The sequence below is a fragment of the Neurospora crassa genome, linkage group VI, assembly GCF_000182925.2.
Source record: "Neurospora crassa OR74A linkage group VI, whole genome shotgun sequence".
Lineage (NCBI taxonomy): Eukaryota > Fungi > Ascomycota > Sordariomycetes > Sordariales > Sordariaceae > Neurospora > Neurospora crassa.
The window spans coordinates 3,944,629-3,969,799 of NC_026506.1; the positions used below are offsets into that span (position 1 = coordinate 3,944,629).

Consider the following 25,171-nt stretch of genomic DNA (forward strand, 5'->3'; position numbering starts at 1 on the left):
TTGTTCATGATATTACCCAACCAAGCAGATCGGTTTTGAAGGAGACTTTCCTGTACCTTGCAGATCCTGAATTCATGTGAAAAAAAAAAAAAAAAGGAACTAAAAACTAAAAACTGAAAACCCTTGAACCCGAACCCCGAACGTGAACCTGAACCGAATTAAACCGAAACGAACAAAACGGGTCCAGTCCCGCTCACCGCACGTCTATCTGGACGACTCACTTATTTAGGCCAACTCAATGGAATACTAATCATTGAGTGACTCACTGGACATATAGCAGCCATTACGTTTATTTTCTTTTCTATTTTTTCTTTCTTTTCCTGGATGGTTATAACACAGAAGCAGTACTCCCACCGGTCAACAACAACCGAGTCCAGTTCACGGCTCGGCAGAGAAAATAACGAGTGACGACTGTCTACCTACCTCTACTCGACAACCAGAACTCAACACAAAAACATCTCCATCTTCACTCGTCACATTAAGCACCACCATCAAAATGCCACCATCCCCGCCTCCATACATGGAAGCAATTCGAACGCCAGGAGGCCATGTTCAAGACTCAAGAGGACGATCAGACAGTGAAGACAGCGATATTGATATCCACGGAATCGATCAACACCAGCACCATGACGAAGACGACAGCCATGAAGAAGATGAGAAGCACGCAGTCAACAACACCAACAACAACGGAGGAGGTGGTGCTCTTTCCCTAGTCAAGACCCTTTCGCGAGTATTATCAAGACCAGAATCGAATTTCGATCCGGGCCCACCGCCAGATGGGGGCGCAAGGGCTTGGTGTACCGGTATGTTTTTTTGTTTTTCTATTCTTTTTTTCTGAACAACGACACTTTCATCCTGAACCATATGTAGGTACACTAACACCTCTCGCAACACCACACGAAACAGTCGCAGCAACCCACCTAGTCGTCATGACCACCTGGGGCACCATCAGCTCCTTTGGCGTATTCCAGACCTACTACACTTCCACTCTCAACGCTCACTCTTCAGTCGTGATGATCACACCCTCCACCATCTCCTGGATCGGCTCTCTGCAAGTTTTTCTGCTCTTCTTCATCGGCACTTTTACCGGCCGCCTCACAGACGGCGGCTACTTTCGGCACATTTACCTCTTGGGAACAGCATTCATTGCCCTCGGCATGTTTTCCACCGCCGATGCTTTAGACAGCCTCACTTCCGGAACGGACCCCCAAAATGCCAAAAGCGCAGTCTGGAAATTGTTTTTAGCCCAAGGAATCGCCATGGGCCTAGGCAACGGCTGCCTCTTTTGCCCCTGCGTAGCCACCTTGTCTACATATTTCAGCAAAAAACGGAGTCTGGCTATCGGCATGGGCGCCTGCGGGACGGCCACGGGCGGCTTAGTTTTTCCCTCCATGATGCGCAGTTTGTTACCTCGCGTCGGGTTCGCGTGGACAGTCAGGGCAATGGGTTTCATCTGCGTTGGATGTCTACTGGGTGCATTCTGGGTGATCAAACCACGCACCAAGCCGCGGGGGATGCGAGGCGCGTTGGTGGAGTGGTCGGCTTTCAAAGAGGGGGAGTACTCCTTGTTTGTGGCTGGGAGCTTCATGTGTTTTTTGGGACTGTACTTTGCGTTTTACTACCTCGCGAGTTTTTGTAGGGATATCGTCGGGCTGGCGTACGAGGATAGCTTGAATATCCTGCTGGTGTTGAACGGGGTCGGGATCTTTGGGCGGTTGGTGCCGAATTACTTGGCTGATCGGGTGGGGCCGATTAATTTGTTTATCCCCTTTGCGGCGGTGGGCGGCATTTGCATGTTGTGCTGGATGGCGGTCGAGTCCGAGGCGGGATTGTATGTGTGGGCCGTGTTTTACGGGGCGGCGGCGGGAGGGATCCAGAGTCTGTTCCCGGCGGGGTTGACGAGTTTGACGACGGATTTAAGAAAGACGGGCGTGAGGATGGGCATGGTGTTTACGTGTAATAGCTTTGCGACGCTGGCGGGGCCGCCGATTGCGGGGGCGATTATCACGAGTATGGGGGGTAGGTATTATGGCGCGCAGGCGTTTGCGGGGTCGACGCTGTTGTGTGGGACGGGATTGTTGGCGGCGGCGAGGATGGTGAAGGCGAGGAAGGTGCAGAGGGAGGGGGGGAGTGGAGGGGTTTGGAAGGTCAAGGTTTGAATCGATGCCCGTCGGCTGGATGAGGGAAACAACTAAAAATGAGGTGTGGAAAAGTTGGATAATACTCGAGTTACGATATGCTAATGTCTATACAATGTTCTGCCGAGACTCGTGCCTTGTTCATGGCGACATACTCGAGATTCCGTCACGACAAAGAAGGTCTTCAATGACCATTGTCTCTCACCATGTAACAAAGGGCATTGCTCAACACCCTCCATTGTCCCACATCGACCTTTAAATGAAGAAACCCCGAGCCCGTTATCGAGCCCTGCCTCTTAGCAACACCATGCACAGCTTCACTAAAAAAAACACCACAATGTCCAACCCCGACTTCACAACCTACTTCAACTCCCCCCTCTTCTCCGACGCCACCCTCTCCTACCAAACCCACACAGGCGACAAGCGTCACCTCCCCGTCCACCGCCTCATTCTCTCCCTGCACTCGCCCTTTTTCGCCTCCGCGTTCACTCTCCCCTTCCGCGAGTCCTCCGACCCCGACCATTTACTTACTCTCCACGACGATGACCCCGACGCTTTAGTGTCTGCCATACGGTGGTGCTACGGACACTCGCTGTACCAGCTAGACGGCGACGATGAGCTCGAGACGCAGCTGGCGTATAAGGATCTCATAACGATGAAATTTACAGCGGAGGAGGAGCAGCAGATTGCGGGGCTGTTGCTGCATTTGATGAGGGTGTATGTAGTCGCGGATAAGTATGATTTGGGGAGGTTGAGGGAGGAGGTGGTGGTGCATTATGAGCGGCTGGCGCCTCTTGTTTTACTTCATAAGCAGGGAATGTTTGAGGAGATGGTGGAGGTTGTGTATGGGTTAGGGAAGGGGGATAAGTTGAGGAGACGGTTTTTGGGGGATGTGGCGAGGGAGGTGTATCCCGTGGCTGCTGGGAAGGACTTTAAGAACGATAAAATGTTGAAGAAAGGAAATGACTGGGAACTAGAAGAGGTGGAAAAGGTCGTGAGGGCGAGTATCTTCAAGGTTAGAACAGTGGGCATGGGAAGGGAGTGGAAGAAGGAGTTTATGAGGGATATGAAGAGGGAGGTCAGGAGGGAGGTGAAGAAGAGGTGGAGGCACGAGACTTGAATATGGTTCATGTGCTTGATAGAACCTCTGTAGGATTCCCGGTCTTCCTGACATGTTGACACATTAAGTTGTCGGTTTGTTGAAGATGGAAGGTTGCAAGTCACTGCGCGGTACTAACCTGGATACCTAGTACGTAATCCCATGTAAGATACACCCATCAGTAGGTGGACAGCCCCACCATGTTACCGTATCGTCTGTATCGCGTCCGTGCGCGTCTCCAGGTCCATTTCCTTGGCCATTTGGTTATTTGGTGATTTCACTTCGTCTCTCCTTCCTTCATCAACCACTCTCCAGCCACTCGATTCTTTCTCAGCAAAACAACGTCGAGTCGTCAACTCGTCGTTCCCATTCGATACTCCAACCGTTAATTGACCGACACCATACTAGTCAGGCGCAATCGTACACCATGGACAAGCGGTTCTTGTCCTCCGACGAAAAGTAAGCCTCTCCCCGTCAGACATCGCCATCGCGGTCCATGACAAAGCGCCATTGCATGACGTCGCAACACCTTTGGATTTCGTACACAAATTAACCCAGCTCCAGGCTTTTGGAGAGCGGCCTCTTCTCGGATGTCGTCGTCAAGTGCGGCGACAGAACATGGAACCTCCACAAGAACATCCTCTGCTCGCGCAGCATCTGGTTCGAAAAGGCTCTCACCGGCCACTTTGAAGAGGCCAAAACGGGCGTCGTAAATATTGAGAACTTCGAGCCCGCCGCCATCGATATCCTCATTCGCTACATCTACACCGGAATTTGCGATATTCCCGCTCTCTCCCCCCACACCAAGACCAACTTTGTCTCCTGCTTCGAAGTCTACACAGTCGGCGACTACTTTGCCCTCGCCTCCCTCACCAGAATCGCCCTGGACACCTTGAACGCCGAATTCGACGCCAAAATCGCGCCCCTTCAACTCCATTATGACTCCGGCTCTTCTGCCTCAGACGGCAACGGCGTCTCCCCCGACTGGCTACCCGAGCTCTTCGAAGCCATCCGCCTCGTCTACAACGAGGTCCCCCTCACCGACACCTCTCCCCCCACGCCCGGCATCCGCGCCACTTTTCTTTCTTTCATCCACGCTGCCCGGTTTTACTTTTTGCAAAACGAGCACTTCAACGCCTTCCTCGACCAAGTCCCCTCATTTGCGCTCGATGTATTCCGCGCCATGCGCAACACGGGCGACTTCATCGCCCACCTCCCCGATGCGCACTGTTCCCTCTGCAAGAGCAAGCCGACTAGGGCCGAAAAGGGTTACTACACCCACTTGGCGACAGAAAAGTTAAAGCTGAAGGCGAGCTGCTCGACGTGCGCGGGCAAGAGGGATCTGAGTGCCGGTTGGACGGATTGGAGCGGGAAGCTTTCCAAGGCGACGACGACGGCGACGGGAACTACGGCAGCGGGGTCGGGATCGGGTTAGGGACCTACCGCCACGTCTGAGACTAGATCGTCCGACGAGTGGTCGTCCAGCGAGGAGGATTCGTACGACGAGTGGTCGTCCAGCGAGGAGGATTCGTACGACGACGATGCACCAGTCGTGCATAATGATTGGCCGGGTGTGACAGCCATACAAAATGATGGGCCGCTTGTGGCAGTCGTCGTGCATGAAAATGGGCCGGGTGTGGCCTCACAGCCACTCGAGCTGTATTGGCCCTGATGATCAGCTGTGGATTTGACCGTTTCCACACCCACTGCCATCGCCTATCGTTGCACAACCTGCCGCCTCTCAGCGTGCCCGAAGGGTCGAGTCAATGGGTAGTCTCTGGAGGTGGATCTATTGGGAGACTGACGACATCCATAAGGCATTCCTTTCGATCAACTCGAGCGAGCAGCACCCTTGCCAGGATGCGGCTCTCGTGGCACGACGATGAAGGCATATATGTTGCGAGCCAAGTGGCGGTTCAGGATGAGATGGCCTATCCATGGTCAGGATGACCAACACTGAATAGAAGCTTACGGTCCCAATTGGCGTCTCGAAATAGAAGACCGAGAATTGTGGCTACGAAGCACCGATGAGTGGTTGTTAAGTAGGGGTACCTGTCTTGGAGGTTGAGACTCGCAGCAATCGGGCGATCTTGATCAACTGATGTTGGAGCAGAAAAAGAGAATTGTTCGGGCTCAGATACCTAGAGGTACCTAGAGGTATGGGACATCTACAGGAAGGGAATGGAAGACCATGTGGATGAGACAGGAAATGATGGAAGAGAGAACTTGGAGGGCCATGTAACCAAATCATACTCCAGTCAAGCCAAACATGTTGGCCACTTGGATCAATCCAGATCTAGGATACCTCTACCTATTTAGTTAAGAAAGAGACAATCACACCCAGTCCTCTAGTGCCCCTAGAGTGATCACCCCTCCCTCCTACGGCCGGGTATATACCACCCGCCTGTCTTGCAAATAAGTAGGTAAGTTCTCATCTCCAACCCTCATCTTATCACACCTCATCTCTTCCTCCCACCTCCTTCTACCTCCCTATCATCTCTTACCCTTTCACTCTTTCACCCTTCCCCCAATACCCTTACATCACTCCTGACCCCACGCCTCCCCTTCTCCTAACACCACGTCTCCCCACCGTCCACCTCCTCCTCTCTATCCCCTCCCCATCTCCATTTCCATCTCCATCCCTCTTCCCCTTCCCCACCACTTGCCCCGTCGCACTCCCACCAAGCTTACTCCTACACGTCACACTCGCCACCTGCTTAATCTTCACGCTCGAAAACGTCCACGTCCCCGGATTGCTCGTACTTCCCGTCATCACCAGCCCCATCTGCACGGGTGTATCAAGAAGCATGCCCACCGCTGTGTTGGTCGTGTTGGACGAGGTACATGTTACTGTCAAGGTTCCAGAGCCGGAACTGATCCATGTGGCGGAGATGATATTAATTATATCTTTTGTGGTCGCAGGGGGGGTAATGGTTGTCGTAGAAGGGGGAGAGGGAGGGACAGTGGTGGGTTGCGGCTGGGGGTCGTCGTTTGAGGGAATGGTAGTGGTAGTTGGTGAAGGTACAGGTGGCGGGGGACACTCGTTAACAACAGGAGCAGGAGCAGAAACCATCACCCCCGACTGCGGAAACGGATCAAGCGGACCCCAGACGTGACCTTCCTCGTCCCTGCCCAGGCCTTTAACCAGGTGTTCCATCGCCGAAAAGTCATTAGGAATAGGCGGTAGTCCCGGGGTAGTAAGTTCCGGCTGAATCCATTCTGTCACCGGCTGGATATATTGACCGGCCAGTATCCCGTTCTTTGTCCTGACTGGGTTTGTCGTCGACAGTATGACGTACTCGCGCGCGTACACATCCCCCGCGACACTCGTTATCCCCGTTCGGAACTTGTTGCGCACTTGCCCGGCAATCAGTGACCCTCCGCTGACGGGTCTGGTGGTGATATTCCCCGTGCAGACATCAAACCCGGTAACAGCATGGATCGTCAAGCTGGACGTCCCCGACGCAGCAGAGGTGTACCCTATGAATCTCGTCTGCGCCACTTCGGCATTTACGTCCCCGCTGTACACCCCGATCAAGACATCTTCCATGCGAATAAAAGCCGGGAATGAAGCAGGAGTCAAGATCTGTACGTTGGTAGCGACCAGTTCGTAAACCAACATTTCTCCGCCTGCCACCCACACTCCCGCATACTCGACAAAGTCCCCCGGAACAAAAGGGGCCATGACCATCGGGTCCGGAGCCGTGAACGTGCCTTGTTTGCTACTACTACCTCCTAATGTCGGCCGGTTCGTCATTGGACACAAGGGATCGGAACCGTTGCGGGGTACACACATGGGGAACCCACTAAAGGACGAAATAGAAGGGTTTTCATCGTCGGCCGTCCAAAACGGGTGGGAGGTGTATCCGATCGAGTAAACGCCGTGGGGGTCGTTGATGCGCAGCTTGGGCCCCTGGGATAATTGGATGGACCCGTCGTCGTCGTACGAAATGGAGGAGATCAAGCCCCGGCCGAAAGAGGTGGAGAATTGGGAGATGAAGATTTGGCCTGCTGTTGGGCCGTGGAGGGGGATCGAGTTGCCTACGACGGTGACTTCGAACCCCTTCATGAAAGCGATGTCGGCGCAGAACTCACGCCAGGAAACCCAGGCGGCGGGGAACCCGACTTGGGTGTTTTGCGGGACTTTGATGGTCCAGCCGGCGACGGAGATGGTGCCGCCTGAGTTGTAGGTGCCCGTGTCTGTTATGGTGCATCTATGCTCGTCCAGAAAGGAGTGAGACAGATGGGGCGAGTTAGTAAGGTATGTCTGTCTCGGCAGTCCGGTCGGGTGTTTTCAGACATGGACTGTCTTGTGTCATGGAACAAAGAAATTGTTGGGAATTTCTTCAGCGGGAGGGAGTGTCTAACTCACCCTTCTAGACCACCATCCACATCGAACGGGACGTCTTGAGACAGACAGAAGGACGGCAGAAGAAGAAGGCCGGGAAGAAGGCCGGAGAATATGAAGGATAACTGCATTGTGGTTTGTCTTAAAGTCCAGGTCCAAGAGTTCGAGAGCCCCGAGGAAACAGGCTTCGGCTGCGATGGGTGTGTCTAAGTCAATGGTCTCAGACATTGAAGGGGTTGGTTTGTCTTATATCACGACGTGTCTTCATCGACCGCGAGACCCCGACACTGACAACAAGACGGCTGTTCCTTGCATCTTGCATCTCGCAACGTACAGAATTGAAGCTGTTCAACTTGAGCATCAACTCCGATATGCTGCATTTACGAGCTGGAGTTAGGTATCTTGACAAACGTGAGCGAAACTGCTGGAGATCTGAAAGGTCACCATGACTATAGGTACTCAGCCGACACTCAAACCGAAGGGCGATGCATCTAGTCCAAGATTCTAGACGTCTGGACCCTGGAGGACAAGACTCGGGTATCACGATGTTGGGGCTGGACAGCGCCATACCATGTCGTTGGGTGCTGGCAACTCGGAATGCCAGGTCATCAGGTTAGGTACTGAAGGCCACAAAAGGGCTGTCAAGTTTCACGGGGCCTGATTCTACTGGAGCGTTTGCCTAGCAACTCGCTTATCCGGTGCGTCCGTGGTGTATCGTGTGTCTCAAGCATCGCCAGGGAAGGGGGGGGCAAAGAGCGGGTCCTTCCAATCCCGTAGCTAGTGCTATTTGGTGTCCTCGGCAAGGGCTGAGAACATGTATCACCTATCCAGCTCGTCGGGGTCATCTACAGCCGCTGCTGGTTGTGGAGGTGTGGAGGTGTGGAGGTGAGCAACAACAAACTGGAATTGCAGAAGGAAGATGGTGATGGACTCGCATCCAGCTGGTTCGACCGGTTGATGCGGGGAGAAGAAAACACTCGCATGGAGCTGAGCCAAAGCGATGATATGGAGATTGTGAGATGATCACGAATAAGACAAGGAAGGCATGGACGGACGGTTGGCCGAATGCTAGCTGCCAATAACAAAGGAAGGAACAGACTGATGAGCTCATCTTCTCACACACATCAACCGACTCCAGCCCGACAGCAATCAAGGTCGAATTAAGCTTAACACGATTTTCAGGGTCGCCATCGTCACACCAATACGATATGTGTTCCGAATATGGATCACCACTACAAGCCACACAATACCTCATTGGGTATTCCGAGGTCACAAAAGGGTCTACGAAGGCCTGGCCCAGGGCCCGATTGATTCCAAGTCCCATTATCGCTGCTACAAATCGGGTTCATCCCCCCTGTCCTCGCCAATCATGTGGTTTGCTGAGTTCTCTTTTCCAGGTGTAATTGGCTAGGTACCAAGTGTACAGTACGGACTGGAGGATAGATCCGATTTGATTGAGATTGGCAGTATGACTACCTCAGATCTGGAAGGATTCACTAGTTCGTTCAGACAGACCTGAAGCTATGACTGGCTGCCGCTCTACCGGCGACGGGGCCTCTTTCCTTCTTCAACCAGCCAACAACATCCATCGTGCCCGGCCATCAGTCATCAAAACGACCTACCTCACTCGCCAGCTACGATGCACTCCGGCGCCGTGCAGTTCAGCCTACAGTTCAGCTGTACTCACACCACACCTACCCTTCACCTCGTGTGGACTCTTGTCCTCATCGTGAGTTTGCAAGTGCTTACCACACAATAGACTGCACGATAAAGCCAACGCCTTATTCCAGTCTGCTCATACTATAACTACCATCATCCCAGTGCGCCATCTCTTCTTTTTAACCCGGAACTAGAGGCCTCACCGAGCGATGTACAACCCAATTCTTTTTCCACTAGTCCCAAACTCAGCAGCAGCCACGCAGTCTCCGTGGCGCCCTTTGACCCATTCGAGAGACCTTCTTCGCGACGCCACCTACACTGCCTACCTAGAGGGTAGATATTAGCCCCCGGGTCAAATGGAAGCAAAGCCCACAAAGCACCACGGGATCGGCTTAACCCGATACACCATATGCAAGCATCACTTGTCCAAATTAGGATATTCCTGAACTGTCTCGGATGTTATTCTCGGGTGGCTTGCGCATCATGGGCCATTTTGTTGTCGTCCTGTTGTCTGAGCATAGGTCCATCCAGTGTTCATCTAGAATGAGTGACGAGGCGAGGCGAGGCGATACGAGCTACCTGTAGGTATGAACGCCATCACAGCTTCTGTCCGTTGCTGGATGCCTAGGTGGAGATAGGTAACGGGTGAGTTCAAGTCGTCGGCGGGTAACATAGGTACCAAATCTATCAAGATGGACCGCCCAAGAGGCCACACAAGATATAAAGAGAGCACATAACGACGACTACCTAGCTGTGCCCTCTCTCGACTTTGCACCTTGCAGAAACCAAGAACTTGGCGAGAATCATTCTAGTCTCTCCTTGGTTCCCCAATTCATGGTACCTACCCAGTCACACAAAATGGCGTCTTTCAGCCTCAGTCAGACTCTTCTTTTTCTTGTTCTTGTTCTCTCGGCCGTACAACTAGGCAGTGTCTCTGCCGGAATCGACAAGTGGCTCAGTCCTCCGTACAAGTGGACATTTCAATTCCCTTTACCTATTCCTCCTGTCAAGGCTCCGTCAAAGTAAATCTTTTCCTTCTCCCTACCTACATTAGGAGGTTAAACAACTAACACTGAAACAGAACCATCGTAAACCCCATCACGGGAAAGAACATTCTCTACTACGAGGTTGAAATCAAGGAGTTCAAGTCCCAGGTTTATCCCGACCGTGGACCGGCCACGCTATGGGGGTACGATGGCATGTCACCGGGTCCGACGTTCATAGTAGAAAAGGGGACCGAGACGGTAGTGAGGTTTGTTAATAATGCGCGGTTGGCCAACTCGGTGCATCTTCATGGGTCTTACTCGGTATGTCTTCCATCTTTAATGAGACCAAACATAAAGGTTGGACCCAAACTGACCAGCACGACACGACACGACATAGAGAGCCCCCTTCGACGGCTGGGCAGAAGACATCACTCCCCCCGGCTGGTACAAAGACTACTACTACCCCAACAGCCAATCCGGCCGAACCCTGTGGTACCACGACCACGCCATTGACCACGTAAGTCGCCCTTTCTCTTTTCTCCCTCCTTTTTCCTCCCTCCCCCTCCCATCTCCCTCCCCCTCCCAGCACTCCAAATCCCCCACCCAAACTAACATCCATCCCCGTCCCCAGACAGCAGAAAACGCCTACTACGGGCAAGCAGGCGCCTACATCCTGCACGACCCCTCCATCGAATCCCCTCTCGGTCTCCCCTCCGGCTACGGCACGTTCGACATCCCCCTAATCCTCTCCGCCAAACAATACACTTCCTCCGGCTCGCTGTTCTCGCCCGCCGACGAAACCACCTCCTTGTACGGGGACGTGATCCACGTAAACGGCCAACCCTGGCCCTTTTTAAACGTCGAACCGCGTAAATACCGCTTTCGCTTTCTCGACGCATCCATCTCCCGCTCCTTTTTGCTTTACTTTGAGCGTGACGCCAAAGTTGGTGGGACTAAACTCCCGTTTGATGTGATTGCCTCCGATGCTGGCCTCCTCAATGCGCCGCAGCGGGTCAACGAGCTGTATATCTCCATGGCGGAGAGGTATGAAGTCGTTGTGGATTTTGGAGGGTATAAAGGGGAGAATATAACGCTGAAAAATGCGAGGGATGTTGGTGCTGATAGGGATTTTCCTGATACGGATAAGGTGATGAGGTTTGTTGTTTCTGACGTCGCTGTTGTTGATGACGAGTCGAGTAGGGTACCGGCTGTCTTGAGAAGTGTTCCGTTTCCAAAGACAAAAACCCAGGTGGACCAGCACTTCAAGTTTGAACGGTCAAATGGCGAATGGAAGATCAACGGCGTATCGTTTGCGGACGTGGCGAATCGCGTGCTGGCGAGACCGAAGCGCGGAACGGTGGAGGTCTGGGAACTGGAGAATAGTAGTGGTGGGTGGACGCATCCTATCCATATCCACCTGGTGGATTTTCGGGTCAAGAAAAGGGTGAATGGGAAGCGCTCAGTTTTGCCTTATGAGGCACAGGGGTTGAAGGATGTGGTGTGGTTGGGGCCGGGCGAGACGGTCACGGTGGAAGCGCACTATGCCCCTTGGGATGGGGTGTACATGTTCCACTGCCATAATCTGATTCATGAGGATCATGAGATGATGGCTGCTTTCAATGTGTCTGTTCTCCAAGATTTGGGGTATGACGAGACGCATTATATCGATCCGATGGAGGCGCGGTGGCGGGCGAGGCAGCAGAGCGTCGAGGCATTTGATGACAGCGCCGTGGAAGCAAGGGTGAAGGAGATGGCAGGGTTCAGGCCGTATGATAAGGTCGAGGAGGTGGAGAGTGTGTTGGACCAGTATTGGGAGACGAAGACGAAGGCTGGGTCGACGGCGACGCAGGTGGTCCCTACTACGATTAGTGCTGGAGTCTTCACCACGTCCGTGAAGGCCAGTACTACTTCATTCAAGACGTCAACGGCTAGTAGCAGTTCTTCTACTAGGACTTCGTCGACGAGTACGAAGAGGAAGGATTAATACTATAGTCGAGGGGGCTGAAATGGAGACGAAACATACAGGAGGTGCGTTGATGAGAAAGTGGTTCAGCGAGGTTTGGCGATAACGGCAAGAATTGATGAACAAGATAAGACAAGGACATCAACGGATGGCATGTACTCAATATCTCGGAATCACATAATGAAGGAAAAGCTGTGTAATTTAAATGTCAAGTAAATGCTAAGACCTGTGAATAGCTTCACAATCGAGATCGGCGCTCGGTCGATAATGGGGATCATCCATTACAAACAGTAATCCCACTTGGGAGTGCACATCTAACACATTTAAAAATCATGTCACTACAACCATCAGAGAAGTCCTAAAGACAAGGTTCCTTCTAAAATCACCTCCTATGCGAACGCATATACTATAAGGTTACCATAAGCATCAAAACTTGTTCCCTCCTGGATCCTAATTAACTCATAACACAAGCCCCGTCTACCTATAACGCACCATCTCTGTCTAAGGCATGCCCTTCAATATCATCGCTCTTCGAAATCATAGAATGCAACGCAGCGCACAATGGATACAGATATTACCGGCCTGCATCAGGCCTGGGCTCGGAAGATATCAACACAACGAACATGAAAAAAAAAAAACAGTCCCAGCCGAGCCCGGCCAGCCACTGGTGACCAAACAACCCATCTAATCCCATATACTGCTTTTCCCTCCCTTGGTTTTACTTTGTCGTCCTTTTTTGTTGGTTTTTTGTACACCCCTTACTGCGTCTGGCCATCGGGAATGTGATCCTCAACCGTGCTCAACGCTCCAAGGTTGACCTCTCCCATGGACAGCACGCCGCCAGCACCACCAGCGCCAGCACCACCAACGCCAGCAAGGAGGGCCACGCATTCAATTACATCCTCAGGTTCCAACAAGTGCCACCTAGCCAGTGTAACCTTGGTGCTTGCGCCGACCGTGACAGTGAAGCAGTTCTCGGGCTTGATCTCGGCGTCTTCGCCAGGTCCGGATAGCACGTTCAGGCTGCGGAACATGTCCTCATCGGTGAAATCATCACCCATGCAGAGCACAAACTCGAGCTTCTCGGAAGCAACCTTGTCTGGCGACCCCGAAGACTTGGCAGCAAGAGCCTTGAGCTCGGCATTGTACTCCGTGACGAGGCGCTTCGCGATCTCGCCCTTATTGATGAACGTGGGACGCACCTCAAGGTTGGCCTTGCCCGCCATAACCTCGACGTCCCACTTACGGCCGACGGTGGTCTCGAGCTCCTTTTGGCAGTCGCGAGCCATGTGGAGACCCTGCTCGGGATCGGCGAGGCGGTAGTGCCAGGTGAGAGCACAGCGCTTGCGTTCAATGAAGGAGCCTAGCAAATTCATGTTAGCCGTTGTTTTTTTTTTTTTTTTTTTTTCAGTAAGGAAAGGAGAATCAAAGAACTAACCTGGAGTCTTGTCGGTGTACTTCTGGAAGACTTCCAGAACCTCGGCCTGCCAGCCCATATCAAACTTCTCGGCCAGGTTCTCCCACTCCGTCGAGCCCGGGTGCCGCATGAAACTACCATGCTCTGCGCTGAAGCCCAACTCGGTAATGTGGCCAAGGTGCTGCTGAAGGAACTCCTGGTCGCGGCCGGAAATGATCCAGACGGCGTTGCGGGGATCGGCCGCCAGAGCCTTGAGGCTGTTGATAACGCGCTCCGACGGGATGGCGGCACTAGGTTCCCTGACAATGGGTGTGAGAGTGCCGTCGTAGTCGAACATGAACAAACGCTTGTTGGCCGCCCGGTACTTGCGGAGCATGGTGGCGCGATCGAGCAGGGGAGTGGCGATGATGTCTTTTCTGTTAGCGAGGACACTAATCAGACGACGTAGGAGACCGGTGATCCAGAACTGGACGTTCTTGTTGGTGACGTGCTCAAGCAAGCTCTTCTCGATACTTTGGCGGCGCTCTTGCGACATGGTGAGAGCATTGTTAATCTGCTTGGCGACATCGGTAAGATCCCAGGGGTTGATGTGGATGGCATCCTTCAGCGAGCCAGCGGTACCGCTGAACTCGGAGAGAATGAGCGGGCCAGCATTGTCACGCTGGCAGATAATGTACTCCATCGAGGTCGTGTTCATGCCGTCTCTGACCGAGGTGATGAGGCCAATATCGGCAGCACGGAGCAGAGCAAAGTACTCATCTTGCGAAATGTACTGGGGGTAATGCTGCACAGGAGTGTCGCCAAGCGAGCCGTACATGCCATTGATCTTCATGACAAGCTCGTTGACACGGCTGGAGATCTTGTTCTCGGAATCCTCCTTTTCCTCCTCAATGTTAGTGGGCGAGGTAACCTGGATGAGAACGACCTTTTCCCTCCACTCAGGGTAGAGCTCGAGGAAGCGCTCAAAAGCCATGAGCTTCTGGGGAACGCCACGGACGCTATCCAACTTATCACGGCCGACAATGAGCTTCTTGCCGGCGTACATCTTCTTCAGTCCCTCGAACTTTGCAGTGGCGGACGGCTTCCACGCAGCGGCAGCGACCTTGATAGCGTCGATACCAATGGGGAAGACGCCGACTTCAACACGCGTGCCGTAGGCCTCGACGCCGGTAGTATCGGAGGGGAAGCCAAGGACGCGGGTACAGCAGCTAGCAAAATGGCGCGAGTAGCTGTAGCTCTGGAAGCCGACCAGGTTGGAGCCCAAGACGCCCTCCAGGACTTCCTTTCTCCTGGGAAGGCAGCGCAAGAACTCGGAACTGGGGAAGGGCGAATGCAGGAAAAAGGCAATGTACATGTGGGGAGCCCGCTGGCGCAACATGCTAGGCAGAAGCATCAGGTTGTAGTCATGCACAATGACAATGTCGCCGGGCTTGTAGTTTTCGAGAATCTTGTTGGCGAACTTTTGGTTCATGCGGTAGTAGTCAGCCCACTGGATTCTTTCGGCGCGGCCATCGGCGGGCTCGTTCTGCTTGTAGTGGAAAAGCGTGTAGAGGGAGTGCTCGGCGTAGCGTCTCCAGCGGGCCTGGTCCTTCAGCCTGATGCCATCGTCATGGCCCTCGATGTCGTCGGCGAGCCAGACTGGGACAGTCTTGATCTTGCGGTTGTGCGACAGGTCGTGCTCCAGCAAGTGCATGTCTTCCTTGGGGATCCAGAGGCCGTCTGCCGTGGGGTGGGCCGGAGGAGTGACGCTGCCATCGATGGGCACGGGGCGGGAAAGGGGGTTGAGCGAGGGTTGGCCGACCGTGGTAGCAGGCGCCTTGCCGGCGTGCTGGGCGGACTTGACCTCCTCAATCTCGCCAGTCCAGGCGACAACCGTGTGATTCCATGGGGCGTCATCAGACGAGAGGTACGAAAACGAATCGAAAAGCGCCGACTGTCCCCGGCGGGGTTTTAGATCCTGTTGGAGTTGCGCATCATGACATCAGCCCCACTGTTTTCCCACTGTTTTTCTCACTGTCTTTCCACAGCTTGGATATGATCAGAAGGGAACTTACCCAGGAACCCGTGGTGCCGTTTTCGCCGCTGCCCTTGGTATACTTGAGCAGGTGGGGGATTGTGAAGGTGGCTGAGATGATGTTTCCGCTAAGCGACAGGTTGGGGAACTTGTGGCGGATGTCGGAGAGGGAGTCCTGGTTCCCAACGGCCGCCGCGCCGGAGTCCGTGACGGCCGTGCTCAGACGGCGCATAAAGTCCTTGCCGGCATCGGCACCCACCGCGAGCTGCCTGTCCACGCTTCCTGTCTCCTCCAGGCCGACGGTGCCTGGAGACCGGGCAATGTCGTGCTCGTCAATTCGCCTCTCAAAGTAGCCAGGACCCGTGGAACCTGAGAGCATGTCGGTGAGCTGTTCTTCGTAGGCCTCGCGGCTGATGCCCGGAGTGACGGGCACATTGATGACCGAGGGGCGCAAATGGCCCGGGAGCGAGGATTCGGTGCGCGAGGCTTCTGGTCTGGGTATCACGATCCGGTGCTGCTGCTGCTGCTGCTGTTGTCCTTGTGTCATCTTGGCGGTTGTGTGGTAGGTGAGGACGGACTGATGTGCCGTCGCTCTCTGTTATGTGCGATAAGGGTGAGTGGGTGGGTAGGTATTATGTAGAGCGGGACGAAGGATGTAAACAGATCGCAGACGAAATGAAGACTGAAGCAGGTCTAGTCTACCGTACTAAGGGGAGAAGGGGGAGAAGGAGACGAGGCGACCTGTGGTTGAGTTTCTTGGGAAGGAAGAATGGAGGGGAAGTTGAGAGGAGGAGAAAAAGGGAGGAGGAGGAGGAGGAGGAGGAAGAGGAAGAAGAAGGAAGAAGGGGGATTGGGAACCTGAAAGAGAAGTTGGGCAAGGAAGGTAGTAGGTAGGTAGAGGTACTCAATGGAAGGAAGGAAGGAAGGAAGGAAGGAAAGAGGGAGCCTTGGAGTTGGAGTCGCAGTCGCAGTCGCAGTCGCAGTAGGTTGGGCGGGCGGTGACTGTGTGGCTGTCAACGACTGGAATGGACCTGGGCTGTCAATGCGTCACCCAGCGAGACACTTCTCTTCCTGCTTTCACTCCTCCAGTCCAACAGTCTCGCTGGCCTTCTCAGCTTCCAAATGGATCCCGATGTCGATGCACGCCGTCGTCGACCAGCAGGGATCCTGTCGGCTGCGAGCAAGGGGTGCGACAAGGAAGCTGGTACCGGTGGTGGAGTGCACAGGAACAGCGGGTAGCCAGGGGAACAGCCCACTGAGTGCAAGTAAACCAAGTGGTCTGTGCTTCCAGTTTGGGGGGGACTTTTTCTTTCTTTCTCCTTCGTTCCTCTCATGCAGTGCGAGGCAACTGGGGAGGATGCAGCCTGGACGGCAACAAGCAGAGAGTGACAGCAGCAGACAGGAAGCAGGAGGGATTAGTGCTTTGAACTGAATGAATGCAGTGAGCCAAGTTGACAACAGAGACCTGACTGAGGGCTGGGACTGGAATGCTTCAGTTTTCTTTGATCGAGTCGAAGCTTCTGTTGGTGGGGCACCAATCTGAAGTGGAAATGTTCCAGCCAGCTTTGGTTCTTATAGCAGCACTTCCATCATTTGCTCCTGACTTGCTCTCTGTCTTGATTGTATACCTTTAGGTAGTACCTACAAATGAGGCTCGAAGCAATCAGATGGGTATGCAGCATGAGCATGGGACAAGAAAGATGCCCAACCAACACTTTCCGTACTTACTGCCCATGCCACCCATCAATCTGGTATTGATCTCGTTCCAGAAATGCCCCTCATCCACCCTCCTTTTCAAACTTTTAGTCGGACCTTTCAGCTAGACAGCGTTCTGGACCCAAGCTTTGGGTTGTAGGTATGTAGTCATGTCATGCTGTCACGGTGCCCTCTCCTCGGTGCGACTGCGAGTCTGTAGTACTGTATTGTAGGTACGTAGTCTGTGACTGTGACTTTCGGCTCTACAAACAAAGGAGCCCCATTCTTGGTGTCACGGTGCGGCAGAGGGCACCATCAAGATGTTGTCATTGTCGCCAGGTCTGGACAGAATATTTCTTCTTGGAGACTGTCCAAAGAAAGATTATATTGTCTACAGGCTTCCGCATATGGGCCCGAAGATCCGCATCCAGGCATGTCCATTGGATGAACGGCCGAATGACCGGCCATGGGGGGGGGGATCAGAGGGGGGGAAAGACTGGGGGAAGCACCTCAAATAATGCCCGTGGTGGAGGGGATGGCGGGGTAGGTACACTCCAGTCCGCTCCCCAGTCGCCGTCAAACTACCTCTAATGATCCAAACTGGGAAATGAAAGCCCTCGCTTGCTGGAGGATCATGTGCCCAGAATAGCAATTTTGAGGAATTGAATTTTATCTCAGTTCAATCGCTCTACTCTGATTGATCTGATACCTACCCAAACAGCAAATTCTTGAGGAACTAAACAATCGACGATGCAGACGGAGGCAGGCAGGCAGGCAGGCAGGCAGCAAGGTACACTACATGGGCACTACAGTATGTACATACCCTAGCAAATGTACCTTTTGGGGTTCCAGTGCAGACAAAGCCAGACCAGGCCTAAGCATGGGCCAAGTGACCTGACGTAATTGAGCCAAGTAAGCTCAGCGCTAGCAAAGGTCCAGAGTGCGACAAACCAAGGAAGCTTCTTTTTCCATTCATTCAATTGCGCCAGCTGTACACGTGTAGATGATGCCTGGATGCTCGTTTGTGTAACGCTGGTCAGGGGGGGTCTAGGTGACGGGGGATATTACCAGCTCGTAATGTGAGAGAGAACTAGTGTAGCTGGTGGGGATCAAGTGCCTTCTGGGAATAGAATCAGAAAGAAAAGTTATCAGGTGTCAAAAGAGAAGACAAAAGACACCGAAGATGGACCGATGACAAAAGCGATCGATCCCCTTTTCCTACGTAGACTATTCGCTTTCTGGTGGCGGTGATGGAAACTGGCAACTCAGCTACCTGAGACCTAGTCAAAACCCCCAAAACTGAGTGTTGACAGCATACAGATTTTGGTGAAAAGGTATCGCAAAGATCACATGTAGTGTAGAACTGGAACAATGGTGTCTCTAGTAGATGTTGCGTATCAAGGATGTCAAAGTGCACATACATACACTCACCGCCACCCCCGGGCAAGGCCGGCAAGCAGAACATCAAAACATCAGACCAAAAGAATTGAGCCTCCAATTGCCCTCCCCATCCCTCCATGTGCCCCCCGCTCTCGCGAATCGAGCATCGTGATCGAGCAACAATCTAGCGACTCAGTCGGGGGGTCACCGCCCAAGTCACCGCCTTCAACGCCCAGACATCAATTCTAGTGTACTATACCAGTATCCCCAATCCCTTGAACTCTCTTCAGTCTTGTCCCGCTCGGAGAATTCCGACCCGGTCGCCGCGTCCGAGAGTCACTCACGTTTCAGGACTCTTCTTCACCGACCTCGATGTTTTCCATTTCCAACGATCTTCAATCTTTTTCCAGAAACAAAAACACACAGACACACACTCTAAAACCCCGCCAAAACCCAAATCGCACGTGCAACCCCGGGTTACAATACGATAACCATCCCCGAGATCTCCAGACTTTCTCCGCGAATATCATTCCATGTCCGGGGCCGCGACCGGACCATAGGCCTGTGTGCCCATGGCGCAATCATCTACGGGTTAGGGTTGTCATCCCCCAGAAAACCTGCAATTGCCGCGCTTATCACCGACTTGCCGCAAAATGCTTGCCCCCGGCCGGCCGGCACCCCGCGGTCATTATCTCCAATCTCCAAATGCCCAAATGGAGAACACGGCACACAACCAACCAACATTGACGATGCGGCACCAGCGACCCGACATGTGTGAGAAACAACATGAACATCAGGCTGAAGTACTTCCAATTATAAACAACAGCGTAAGTACAATGAAATACTGGAGTGAGTACTGAATGATGCCGACCAATAATGAGCCATTTTCTCCTAGAATGGATGAGCGGTTGGTTCTCGCTTCTTCCCGTCGTCGCGTGTTGTTGATGTCGTTATCTTGTCGGTGAATTGAATCCCGTTGTCCGTTTGGTAGTACGATAAGGATTCACGTGTTGGTTCCAGCAGTAGGTACTCACTGGGGTGGTAGGATAAAGCACTAACACCACTCGCGTGGTATTTGAAGCCTAGTATGTTATCATCGCAACACCAAGCCATCAAGGCCCCCCTCCTGCTGAACTCGATATGAAACTCGACAGTCCAGACCTTTTCTACCGTGAAATCTGTCACCACCCCCACGGTCACATCCTTCAGTTTGCGATGCAGTTAAGCGCGCGCCCAGTCAAATTTCAAAAGAAAAGTGCGGTTGCATCCGATATTTCAGTTCTCTATAAACTCATCAGCGATTGCCTCTGAACATCATTTTATACAGCGACCGGACATACGAAGGAAAGTCGTGCTTCCATTCCCACCTATTTATATCTGCATCTATGTATCTCTAGGTGTATCCCCAGGTACATACTCCAAACCTCCGGCTGCGAGACCTCGAATCTCCATCCATCTAACCTAACCCTCTGTATTGTACACCACAAACAAAACAATCTTGAAAATCATCCTTTCACAACGCCGGCACCGGCTCGAGTCTCAACAGCCCCGACTCGCATCGATATCCGTCCACATCCGCTTGATACTTTCCTTTATCCGCATTCCGCAACGGCGTACAAAACTCACAGACTACAAAACTCAAAACTTTCTTTGTGAGGGACCCTCGAGAAACAGACTACTGGTGAACTTTTCAGCCAGTGTCCGTCCCGGGTCCTTGGTACCACCGACTGCCGCAATCGTCGCAATCAACTTACCAACGGTAAACCGAAGCACCATGTCACGTCTGAAATCCAAGTAACTGCGTCGAGTACTCGTAGCACATTAAGTAACACAGCATGCCGCTCGAGGATCAACCTACCTCTACCTCTACCGGCAGATTTTAGCTTTGGGCAGCCCTAACCGTACACGGTGCACCGTAAACCGTCATCATCATCACCACCCGGATCGGGTACCGTCGCACACAGTAACCAGGCACTCCATGTAGTTCATCGATTCATCGGGTAGTTGAACGATACACGGCATACGAGAAACGCTCAACTCGCATTGTTTGATGGGTTGGTGTTGTGCAGTGTCAGTTTGTGTTGTGCCGATATCGCATGCAATGCCGTTTTCTTCGGCTGACTGTCTGTTCACTGTTCTGCAATACCATCGTCAAAATATCACCGGGAGGCGGAACGAAAGTGTGGTAAATTTATTGTATATTATGGTCATGTTCATGCTTTCAACGCCCCTCTCTCTCTCTCTTCATATTAAAGTCTCAATCCACGCTCTTAATCACTCATCCTTCTTCTTCTCCCTTTTTTCTCCTTTCTCCCCCTCCCCCTCCCCATCCTTCCCCTCCCCCTCCTCTTCCCTCTTTCTTTTCTCCTTGGGATTACTCCCCACCACCTCCTCCCCCGTCTCTTCATCCACCAGATTCGTTTCATCCGCCAGTCCCTTGAACTTGGGTTTTCCATCCTTGATATCCACCACCCTCTGGGGGTAAAACATGTGACTCTGCACTTCAAACGCTTTTTTCCCTTCCGGGGAATTAATCCCTTCGATCAGGGTAGGAAACAGCAAAATCATGTTGCGCCCTTCATCCATGATGGGCGTGCGGCAGTAGGCGCACTGCACCTTGCACGGTAAGTGGTGTGTTGTCGACTTGGCGGTTGGGTCGTACCACCCCAGGTCGTGGTGGCCGTTGGTGAAGTTGATATCGGACTTGTGGAAGATGGCTGCCCATTGGAAGGGGGCCTGGATAGGTACTTTCTGTTAGCAATTTGTTCCTCCCTACGCTTAAATCCGCTCTTTCCTTTCCTTTTTTTTTTTTTTTTTTTTTTTTTTTTCTCCTCGCTACGCTCGATTCTTTTTTGTCCTTCGTCCTTTTTCTTCCTCTCTTCTTCTTCTTCTTCTTTTTTTTCTCTCTCCTCGCTCCGCTCCATTTTTTCCCTCCTTCTTTTTGCTTGTTTTGATTCTCTCGCACCGCGCGATAAAAAAAAAAAAAGAAAAAAGAAAAAAAAAAAAAAAAAAAAAAGAAATGAACTCACCCCATGCATCCTTTGACAAGTCGTACAATGGCAATACTTGCTCGCCAACGGCTTCTCCCTGCTCAACTCATACTGCACCGCCCCGCAATGGCACTTCCCCCGCCACTTGACTTTGAAATCCTCGCCCTTGTCGTGGATCTTGTACGGCGCGCGGAACTTCCATTCGTCTTCGGGGCGGTCGGTGCGGTTGCCGGATTGGTATTGGTGAGGTTCTTCCCCTCCCTCTTGTTTGCTGTTGTTGTTGTTGTTGTTGTTGTTGTTGTTGTTGTTGTTGTTGTTGTTGGGGGACATTTTGAGGTTGGTGGTGAGGGTTGTTGTTGTTGTTGTTGTTGTTGCTGAGATGAAGCGGGTGGTAACTATGGGAAGAGCGATGATTTTGGAAAGTGGAAAACTGGTAGATGAGGGGCGTAACGCGCGGCGGGCGAGAAGCATAAGCTGTGCTCACTGCGGTTCGAGCTGTGTATCAATCTGCGGGTTGGAATGCGCGAGGTTTGTTTGTTTACGTCAGCTGTTGCTGGTGTTTGCTTTTCCCTTGAAGCGACTTCAAGATTCGGGTTTCTTCAATGTGAGTTGGTAATAATGTAAACTGGTCGTCAAATGAGAGATATCACAAACTGATTCAATGTTTGTTCCTTTCGTTTCACATCTAAATAACAGTTCCTTCCTTCATATAACCCTTCACCCTCTGCCTCTCATCATGTCCATCTCTCACCTCAACCTCAGCCTTCCCTTCCCAACTCTCCCGTAGCAAATGCTCCGGTCCAGCCTGGGTACTGCGTAAATCAATGATGCCAAATGATGCTGTTTCCGTGCTCCAATCCTGAGCTTGTCGTCACCGATCAACGGGTTGTTGCATTTGCAATCGGCACTCAAATCTCAGGAACGGCCAAGGGGCGGTTCATCGCCGATGGATGTGGGGTAGCGGTGACGTCACTATCGATAGTCCGCTGAAAAAAAAAGGAAACGACCTTGCACAAAGGGAAAGTATGAAACTGTTGCGACGGCAGGAGAAACTGACGGCGAAAAATGATTGAATTGGTCAATGTCACGGTATATATTGAGGTTTTTTGTTCAATTGATTTGCTTATTCACAGCTATGGAAGGATGGTGTAAAGTCATTACCAGTTTGCCCGCTTGAGTGAGGGCCCCGGATATGGAAAATGTACATACGTAACCCTGGGATATGTGCACCTTGAACCCTGGCATTGACACTTCCGCCAGCGGCTCTACTTCCCATCTCTTTCTCCCAAGCCTTGCCTTTCCTTTCCTCTTCCTTTGCTTCTTTCAACTCCTATCATGTAAATTGGTGTCCCCACTGCTGTTGAACCCCAATTAGCAGAGTATGATCACTCCTCAGAGCCATCAGTGCCATCCCCCTTGACACACTCAACAACACAACTCGCGCCCTCCACATCCACCCAGTATCCCGTAACCGTGAGGCCAGCCTCCTTACACAGCTTCCTGTAACCCTCCTCGTTCCTCAACTTGCCTCCGAGATTCATCATCACCATGTCCACCAGTCTGTTCTCCGGCGTCGGCTTGTCCAGCAGGACTCCCTCCATGATGACGATTCTTCCGAAGTTTCCAAGCGCACACCTCAAATGTTTGAGAATCCACACGGCCTGCTCATCGCAATAGTCCAGTAACACACGACGGACGACGTAGACCGCTGCTCCCTTGGCTTCCTCAGGTTGGGGCTGGAAAAAATCATGTGCCATGGTCTTGACACCCTTCAACTTCTCATCTCCACCCTCGATGTTCTTTGCGACTTGGGCAATAACCTCGGGCCTGTCCTGCAAGATGCAATTCTCCGGTTTGACCTCTGGGATCTTAGCCAGGAGGTTTGCTAGGAAGTGACCCAGTCCGCCGCCGACGTCGACTACCAGGGGCTTCAAATAGATGTTGGCATCTCCGAGAAAATCATACAGCTCCAGCTTCTGCATGGCAGCTTCGGCAAGCCAAGTAAGCGAAAACTTCTTGGCCGGATACTCAGAGTTGATACCGCGATATCCGCCAACGCCCAAATCGCCGCCCAAAGCGCCCTGCGCACCCTTGTCCTTGGCTGCCATGGCCATCTCAAAGTGGCGCGCATACTCCGGGTAGCGGGCTTTGACTTCCCACGGCGCCAGGGCCGGGTGACCCCAGCCGAGAGAAAAGGGTGTCGGGATGTAGCTTTTGTGATTACCGTCTTGTGCGCCGCGTCTCTTGGTCGTCACGACAATGCCACTACTATCATGGACCAAGATCTCCTTATCCGATGGATGGGGTTCGTGTCTGTCATAGGTGGAAAAGTACTCGGGCCACTTCGCGAAGCCCTTCATGCCGTTGCCGAAACTAACGATGGCGAGGGCAGCGGTGGCCGGCGAAGTGTTAGTGCGGAGAAGGCGGGAGATGCGGCTGTGGGAGACGTGGGTGGGCGGTCCTTGCTCCCCTTCACCGTCGAGGCGAGAGCCGACGAGTTTGCCGGTGGAGATTAGCATGCAGGCGATGCGGGAGACAAGAGATTCATCGGCGTCGATAGCACGGGCGAGGTCGGCGATGGAGATGGAGCCCGTGAGAGGAATGTGATCAAAGGCGCGCCAGTGGAGGAAGATGTTCCAGGCTGCGACGTCGCCGATCTGTTACACGGATTTGTCAGTCAGGCTGCAACGGTTGTGGGTTGATATGAGGGAACGGGGCGAGCTTACGGTGACCCAATCCGACTTGAGCGAATCCATGGGCGGTGCGGTCTCAAAGGCAATCTTCTTGCCTAGTTTCGCGATGCGCTGGCGAAGAGCAATCTCCTCAGGCGACGGAGGAAGAGGCACATGATTTGCCGATTCGGGAGAGTTGGGGGCAGGGGTGAGCTTGCTGTCGATAGTCGCTTTGAGCTTCTTAGCTTGGGCGAGGAGGGCTTCAGCGGCCTCGACGATGTCGAAAGCCGGGGCGCTTGGAGTCGGGGTAGCGGCCGAGGCGGCTGTCTTGTCAGACTCCAGCTCGCCGTCGTCGTTTCTCATGGTGTTACCATGGCCGCTCTCGTGCTGGCTTTCGCTGCTGCTTTCATTCTCGCTCTCAGTTGCGGGAGTCGGCACGAACAAACTCGGCAGCTCCATATCCAGGCTGTTGTTCTCGTGGTCGATCTCAAGGGTCGACACGGACACGTTGAATTTCGGGTCCGCCATGTTGGGCTATTTCAGTTTGCGATTGATCCGCGCAGTTTTCGAAATATTTGTTGTGGGCGCAAGAATTGGAAGAGTCGAAGGGTGCTGGGTCCCAACGGAGATGGTTATGTACTGTTGACCTGCAATTGTCATCTCATGTTGAACCCAGGTGAATGCCCTCGCGCCCTTCACTGCCTGATTATTTATTCGGACATCAGGACATATGGGCTGCGCCACAGCCACACAAGGTTCAGCTCGGCCTTTTCGGCTGACGGAACTCGGAAGTAGAAGACGCCGCATCAC

General features: G+C 52.8%; 8 protein-coding genes across 8 annotated transcripts; 4 read left to right on the forward strand and 4 right to left on the reverse strand.

Moving 5' to 3' along the window:
• The first annotated feature begins 91 nt into the window (after positions 1–91).
• Positions 92–2,265, forward strand: NCU05045 (MFS monocarboxylate transporter). Its single transcript, XM_951260.3, has 2 exons — positions 92–803; positions 907–2,265. The coding sequence occupies exons 1-2, from the start codon at positions 497–499 to the stop codon at positions 2,157–2,159; spliced, it is 1,560 nt and encodes a 519-aa protein (XP_956353.3). The 5' UTR covers positions 92–496; the 3' UTR covers positions 2,160–2,265.
• A 210-nt stretch (positions 2,266–2,475) lies between these two features.
• NCU05044 (hypothetical protein) lies at positions 2,476–4,728 on the forward strand (the record flags this gene model as incomplete). Its single annotated transcript, XM_951259.2, has 3 exons — positions 2,476–3,239; positions 3,646–3,696; positions 3,802–4,728. The coding sequence occupies 3 exons, from the start codon at positions 2,476–2,478 to the stop codon at positions 4,670–4,672; spliced, it is 1,686 nt and encodes a 561-aa protein (XP_956352.2). The 3' UTR covers positions 4,673–4,728.
• Positions 4,729–5,773: 1,045 nt separating this feature from the next.
• On the reverse strand, positions 5,774–7,716 carry NCU05043 (hypothetical protein; the record flags this gene model as incomplete). Its single annotated transcript, XM_951258.1, has 2 exons — positions 5,774–7,451; positions 7,610–7,716. The coding sequence occupies 2 exons, from the start codon at positions 7,714–7,716 to the stop codon at positions 5,774–5,776; spliced, it is 1,785 nt and encodes a 594-aa protein (XP_956351.1).
• Positions 7,717–10,102: 2,386 nt separating this feature from the next.
• NCU05042 (bilirubin oxidase) lies at positions 10,103–12,214 on the forward strand (the record flags this gene model as incomplete). Its single annotated transcript, XM_951257.3, has 4 exons — positions 10,103–10,266; positions 10,326–10,551; positions 10,628–10,747; positions 10,862–12,214. The coding sequence occupies 4 exons, from the start codon at positions 10,103–10,105 to the stop codon at positions 12,212–12,214; spliced, it is 1,863 nt and encodes a 620-aa protein (XP_956350.3).
• Positions 12,215–12,455: 241 nt separating this feature from the next.
• NCU05041 (trehalose-phosphatase) lies at positions 12,456–17,175 on the reverse strand. The gene is made up of 3 exons (XM_951256.3): positions 15,665–17,175; positions 13,632–15,567; positions 12,456–13,556 (listed from the first exon to the last, which is right to left on the reverse strand). The coding sequence occupies exons 1-3, from the start codon at positions 16,169–16,171 to the stop codon at positions 12,952–12,954; spliced, it is 3,048 nt and encodes a 1,015-aa protein (XP_956349.1). The 5' UTR covers positions 16,172–17,175; the 3' UTR covers positions 12,456–12,951.
• On the forward strand, positions 16,300–16,863 carry NCU17145 (hypothetical protein; the record flags this gene model as incomplete). The annotated part of the gene is made up of 2 exons (XM_011396805.1): positions 16,300–16,514; positions 16,680–16,863. The coding sequence occupies 2 exons, from the start codon at positions 16,300–16,302 to the stop codon at positions 16,861–16,863; spliced, it is 399 nt and encodes a 132-aa protein (XP_011395107.1).
• Positions 17,176–20,973: 3,798 nt separating the features above from the next.
• NCU05040 (hypothetical protein) lies at positions 20,974–22,217 on the reverse strand (the record flags this gene model as incomplete). The annotated part of the gene is made up of 2 exons (XM_951255.3): positions 21,729–22,217; positions 20,974–21,435 (listed from the first exon to the last, which is right to left on the reverse strand). Exons 1-2 carry the CDS (start codon positions 22,158–22,160, stop codon positions 20,974–20,976), a joined length of 894 nt encoding a protein of 297 aa, XP_956348.3. The 5' UTR covers positions 22,161–22,217.
• A 566-nt stretch (positions 22,218–22,783) lies between these two features.
• On the reverse strand, positions 22,784–24,889 carry NCU05039 (hypothetical protein; the record flags this gene model as incomplete). Its single annotated transcript, XM_951254.2, has 2 exons — positions 22,784–24,346; positions 24,416–24,889. The coding sequence occupies 2 exons, from the start codon at positions 24,887–24,889 to the stop codon at positions 23,075–23,077; spliced, it is 1,746 nt and encodes a 581-aa protein (XP_956347.1). The 3' UTR covers positions 22,784–23,074.
• Between the last annotated feature and the right edge of the window lie 282 nt (positions 24,890–25,171).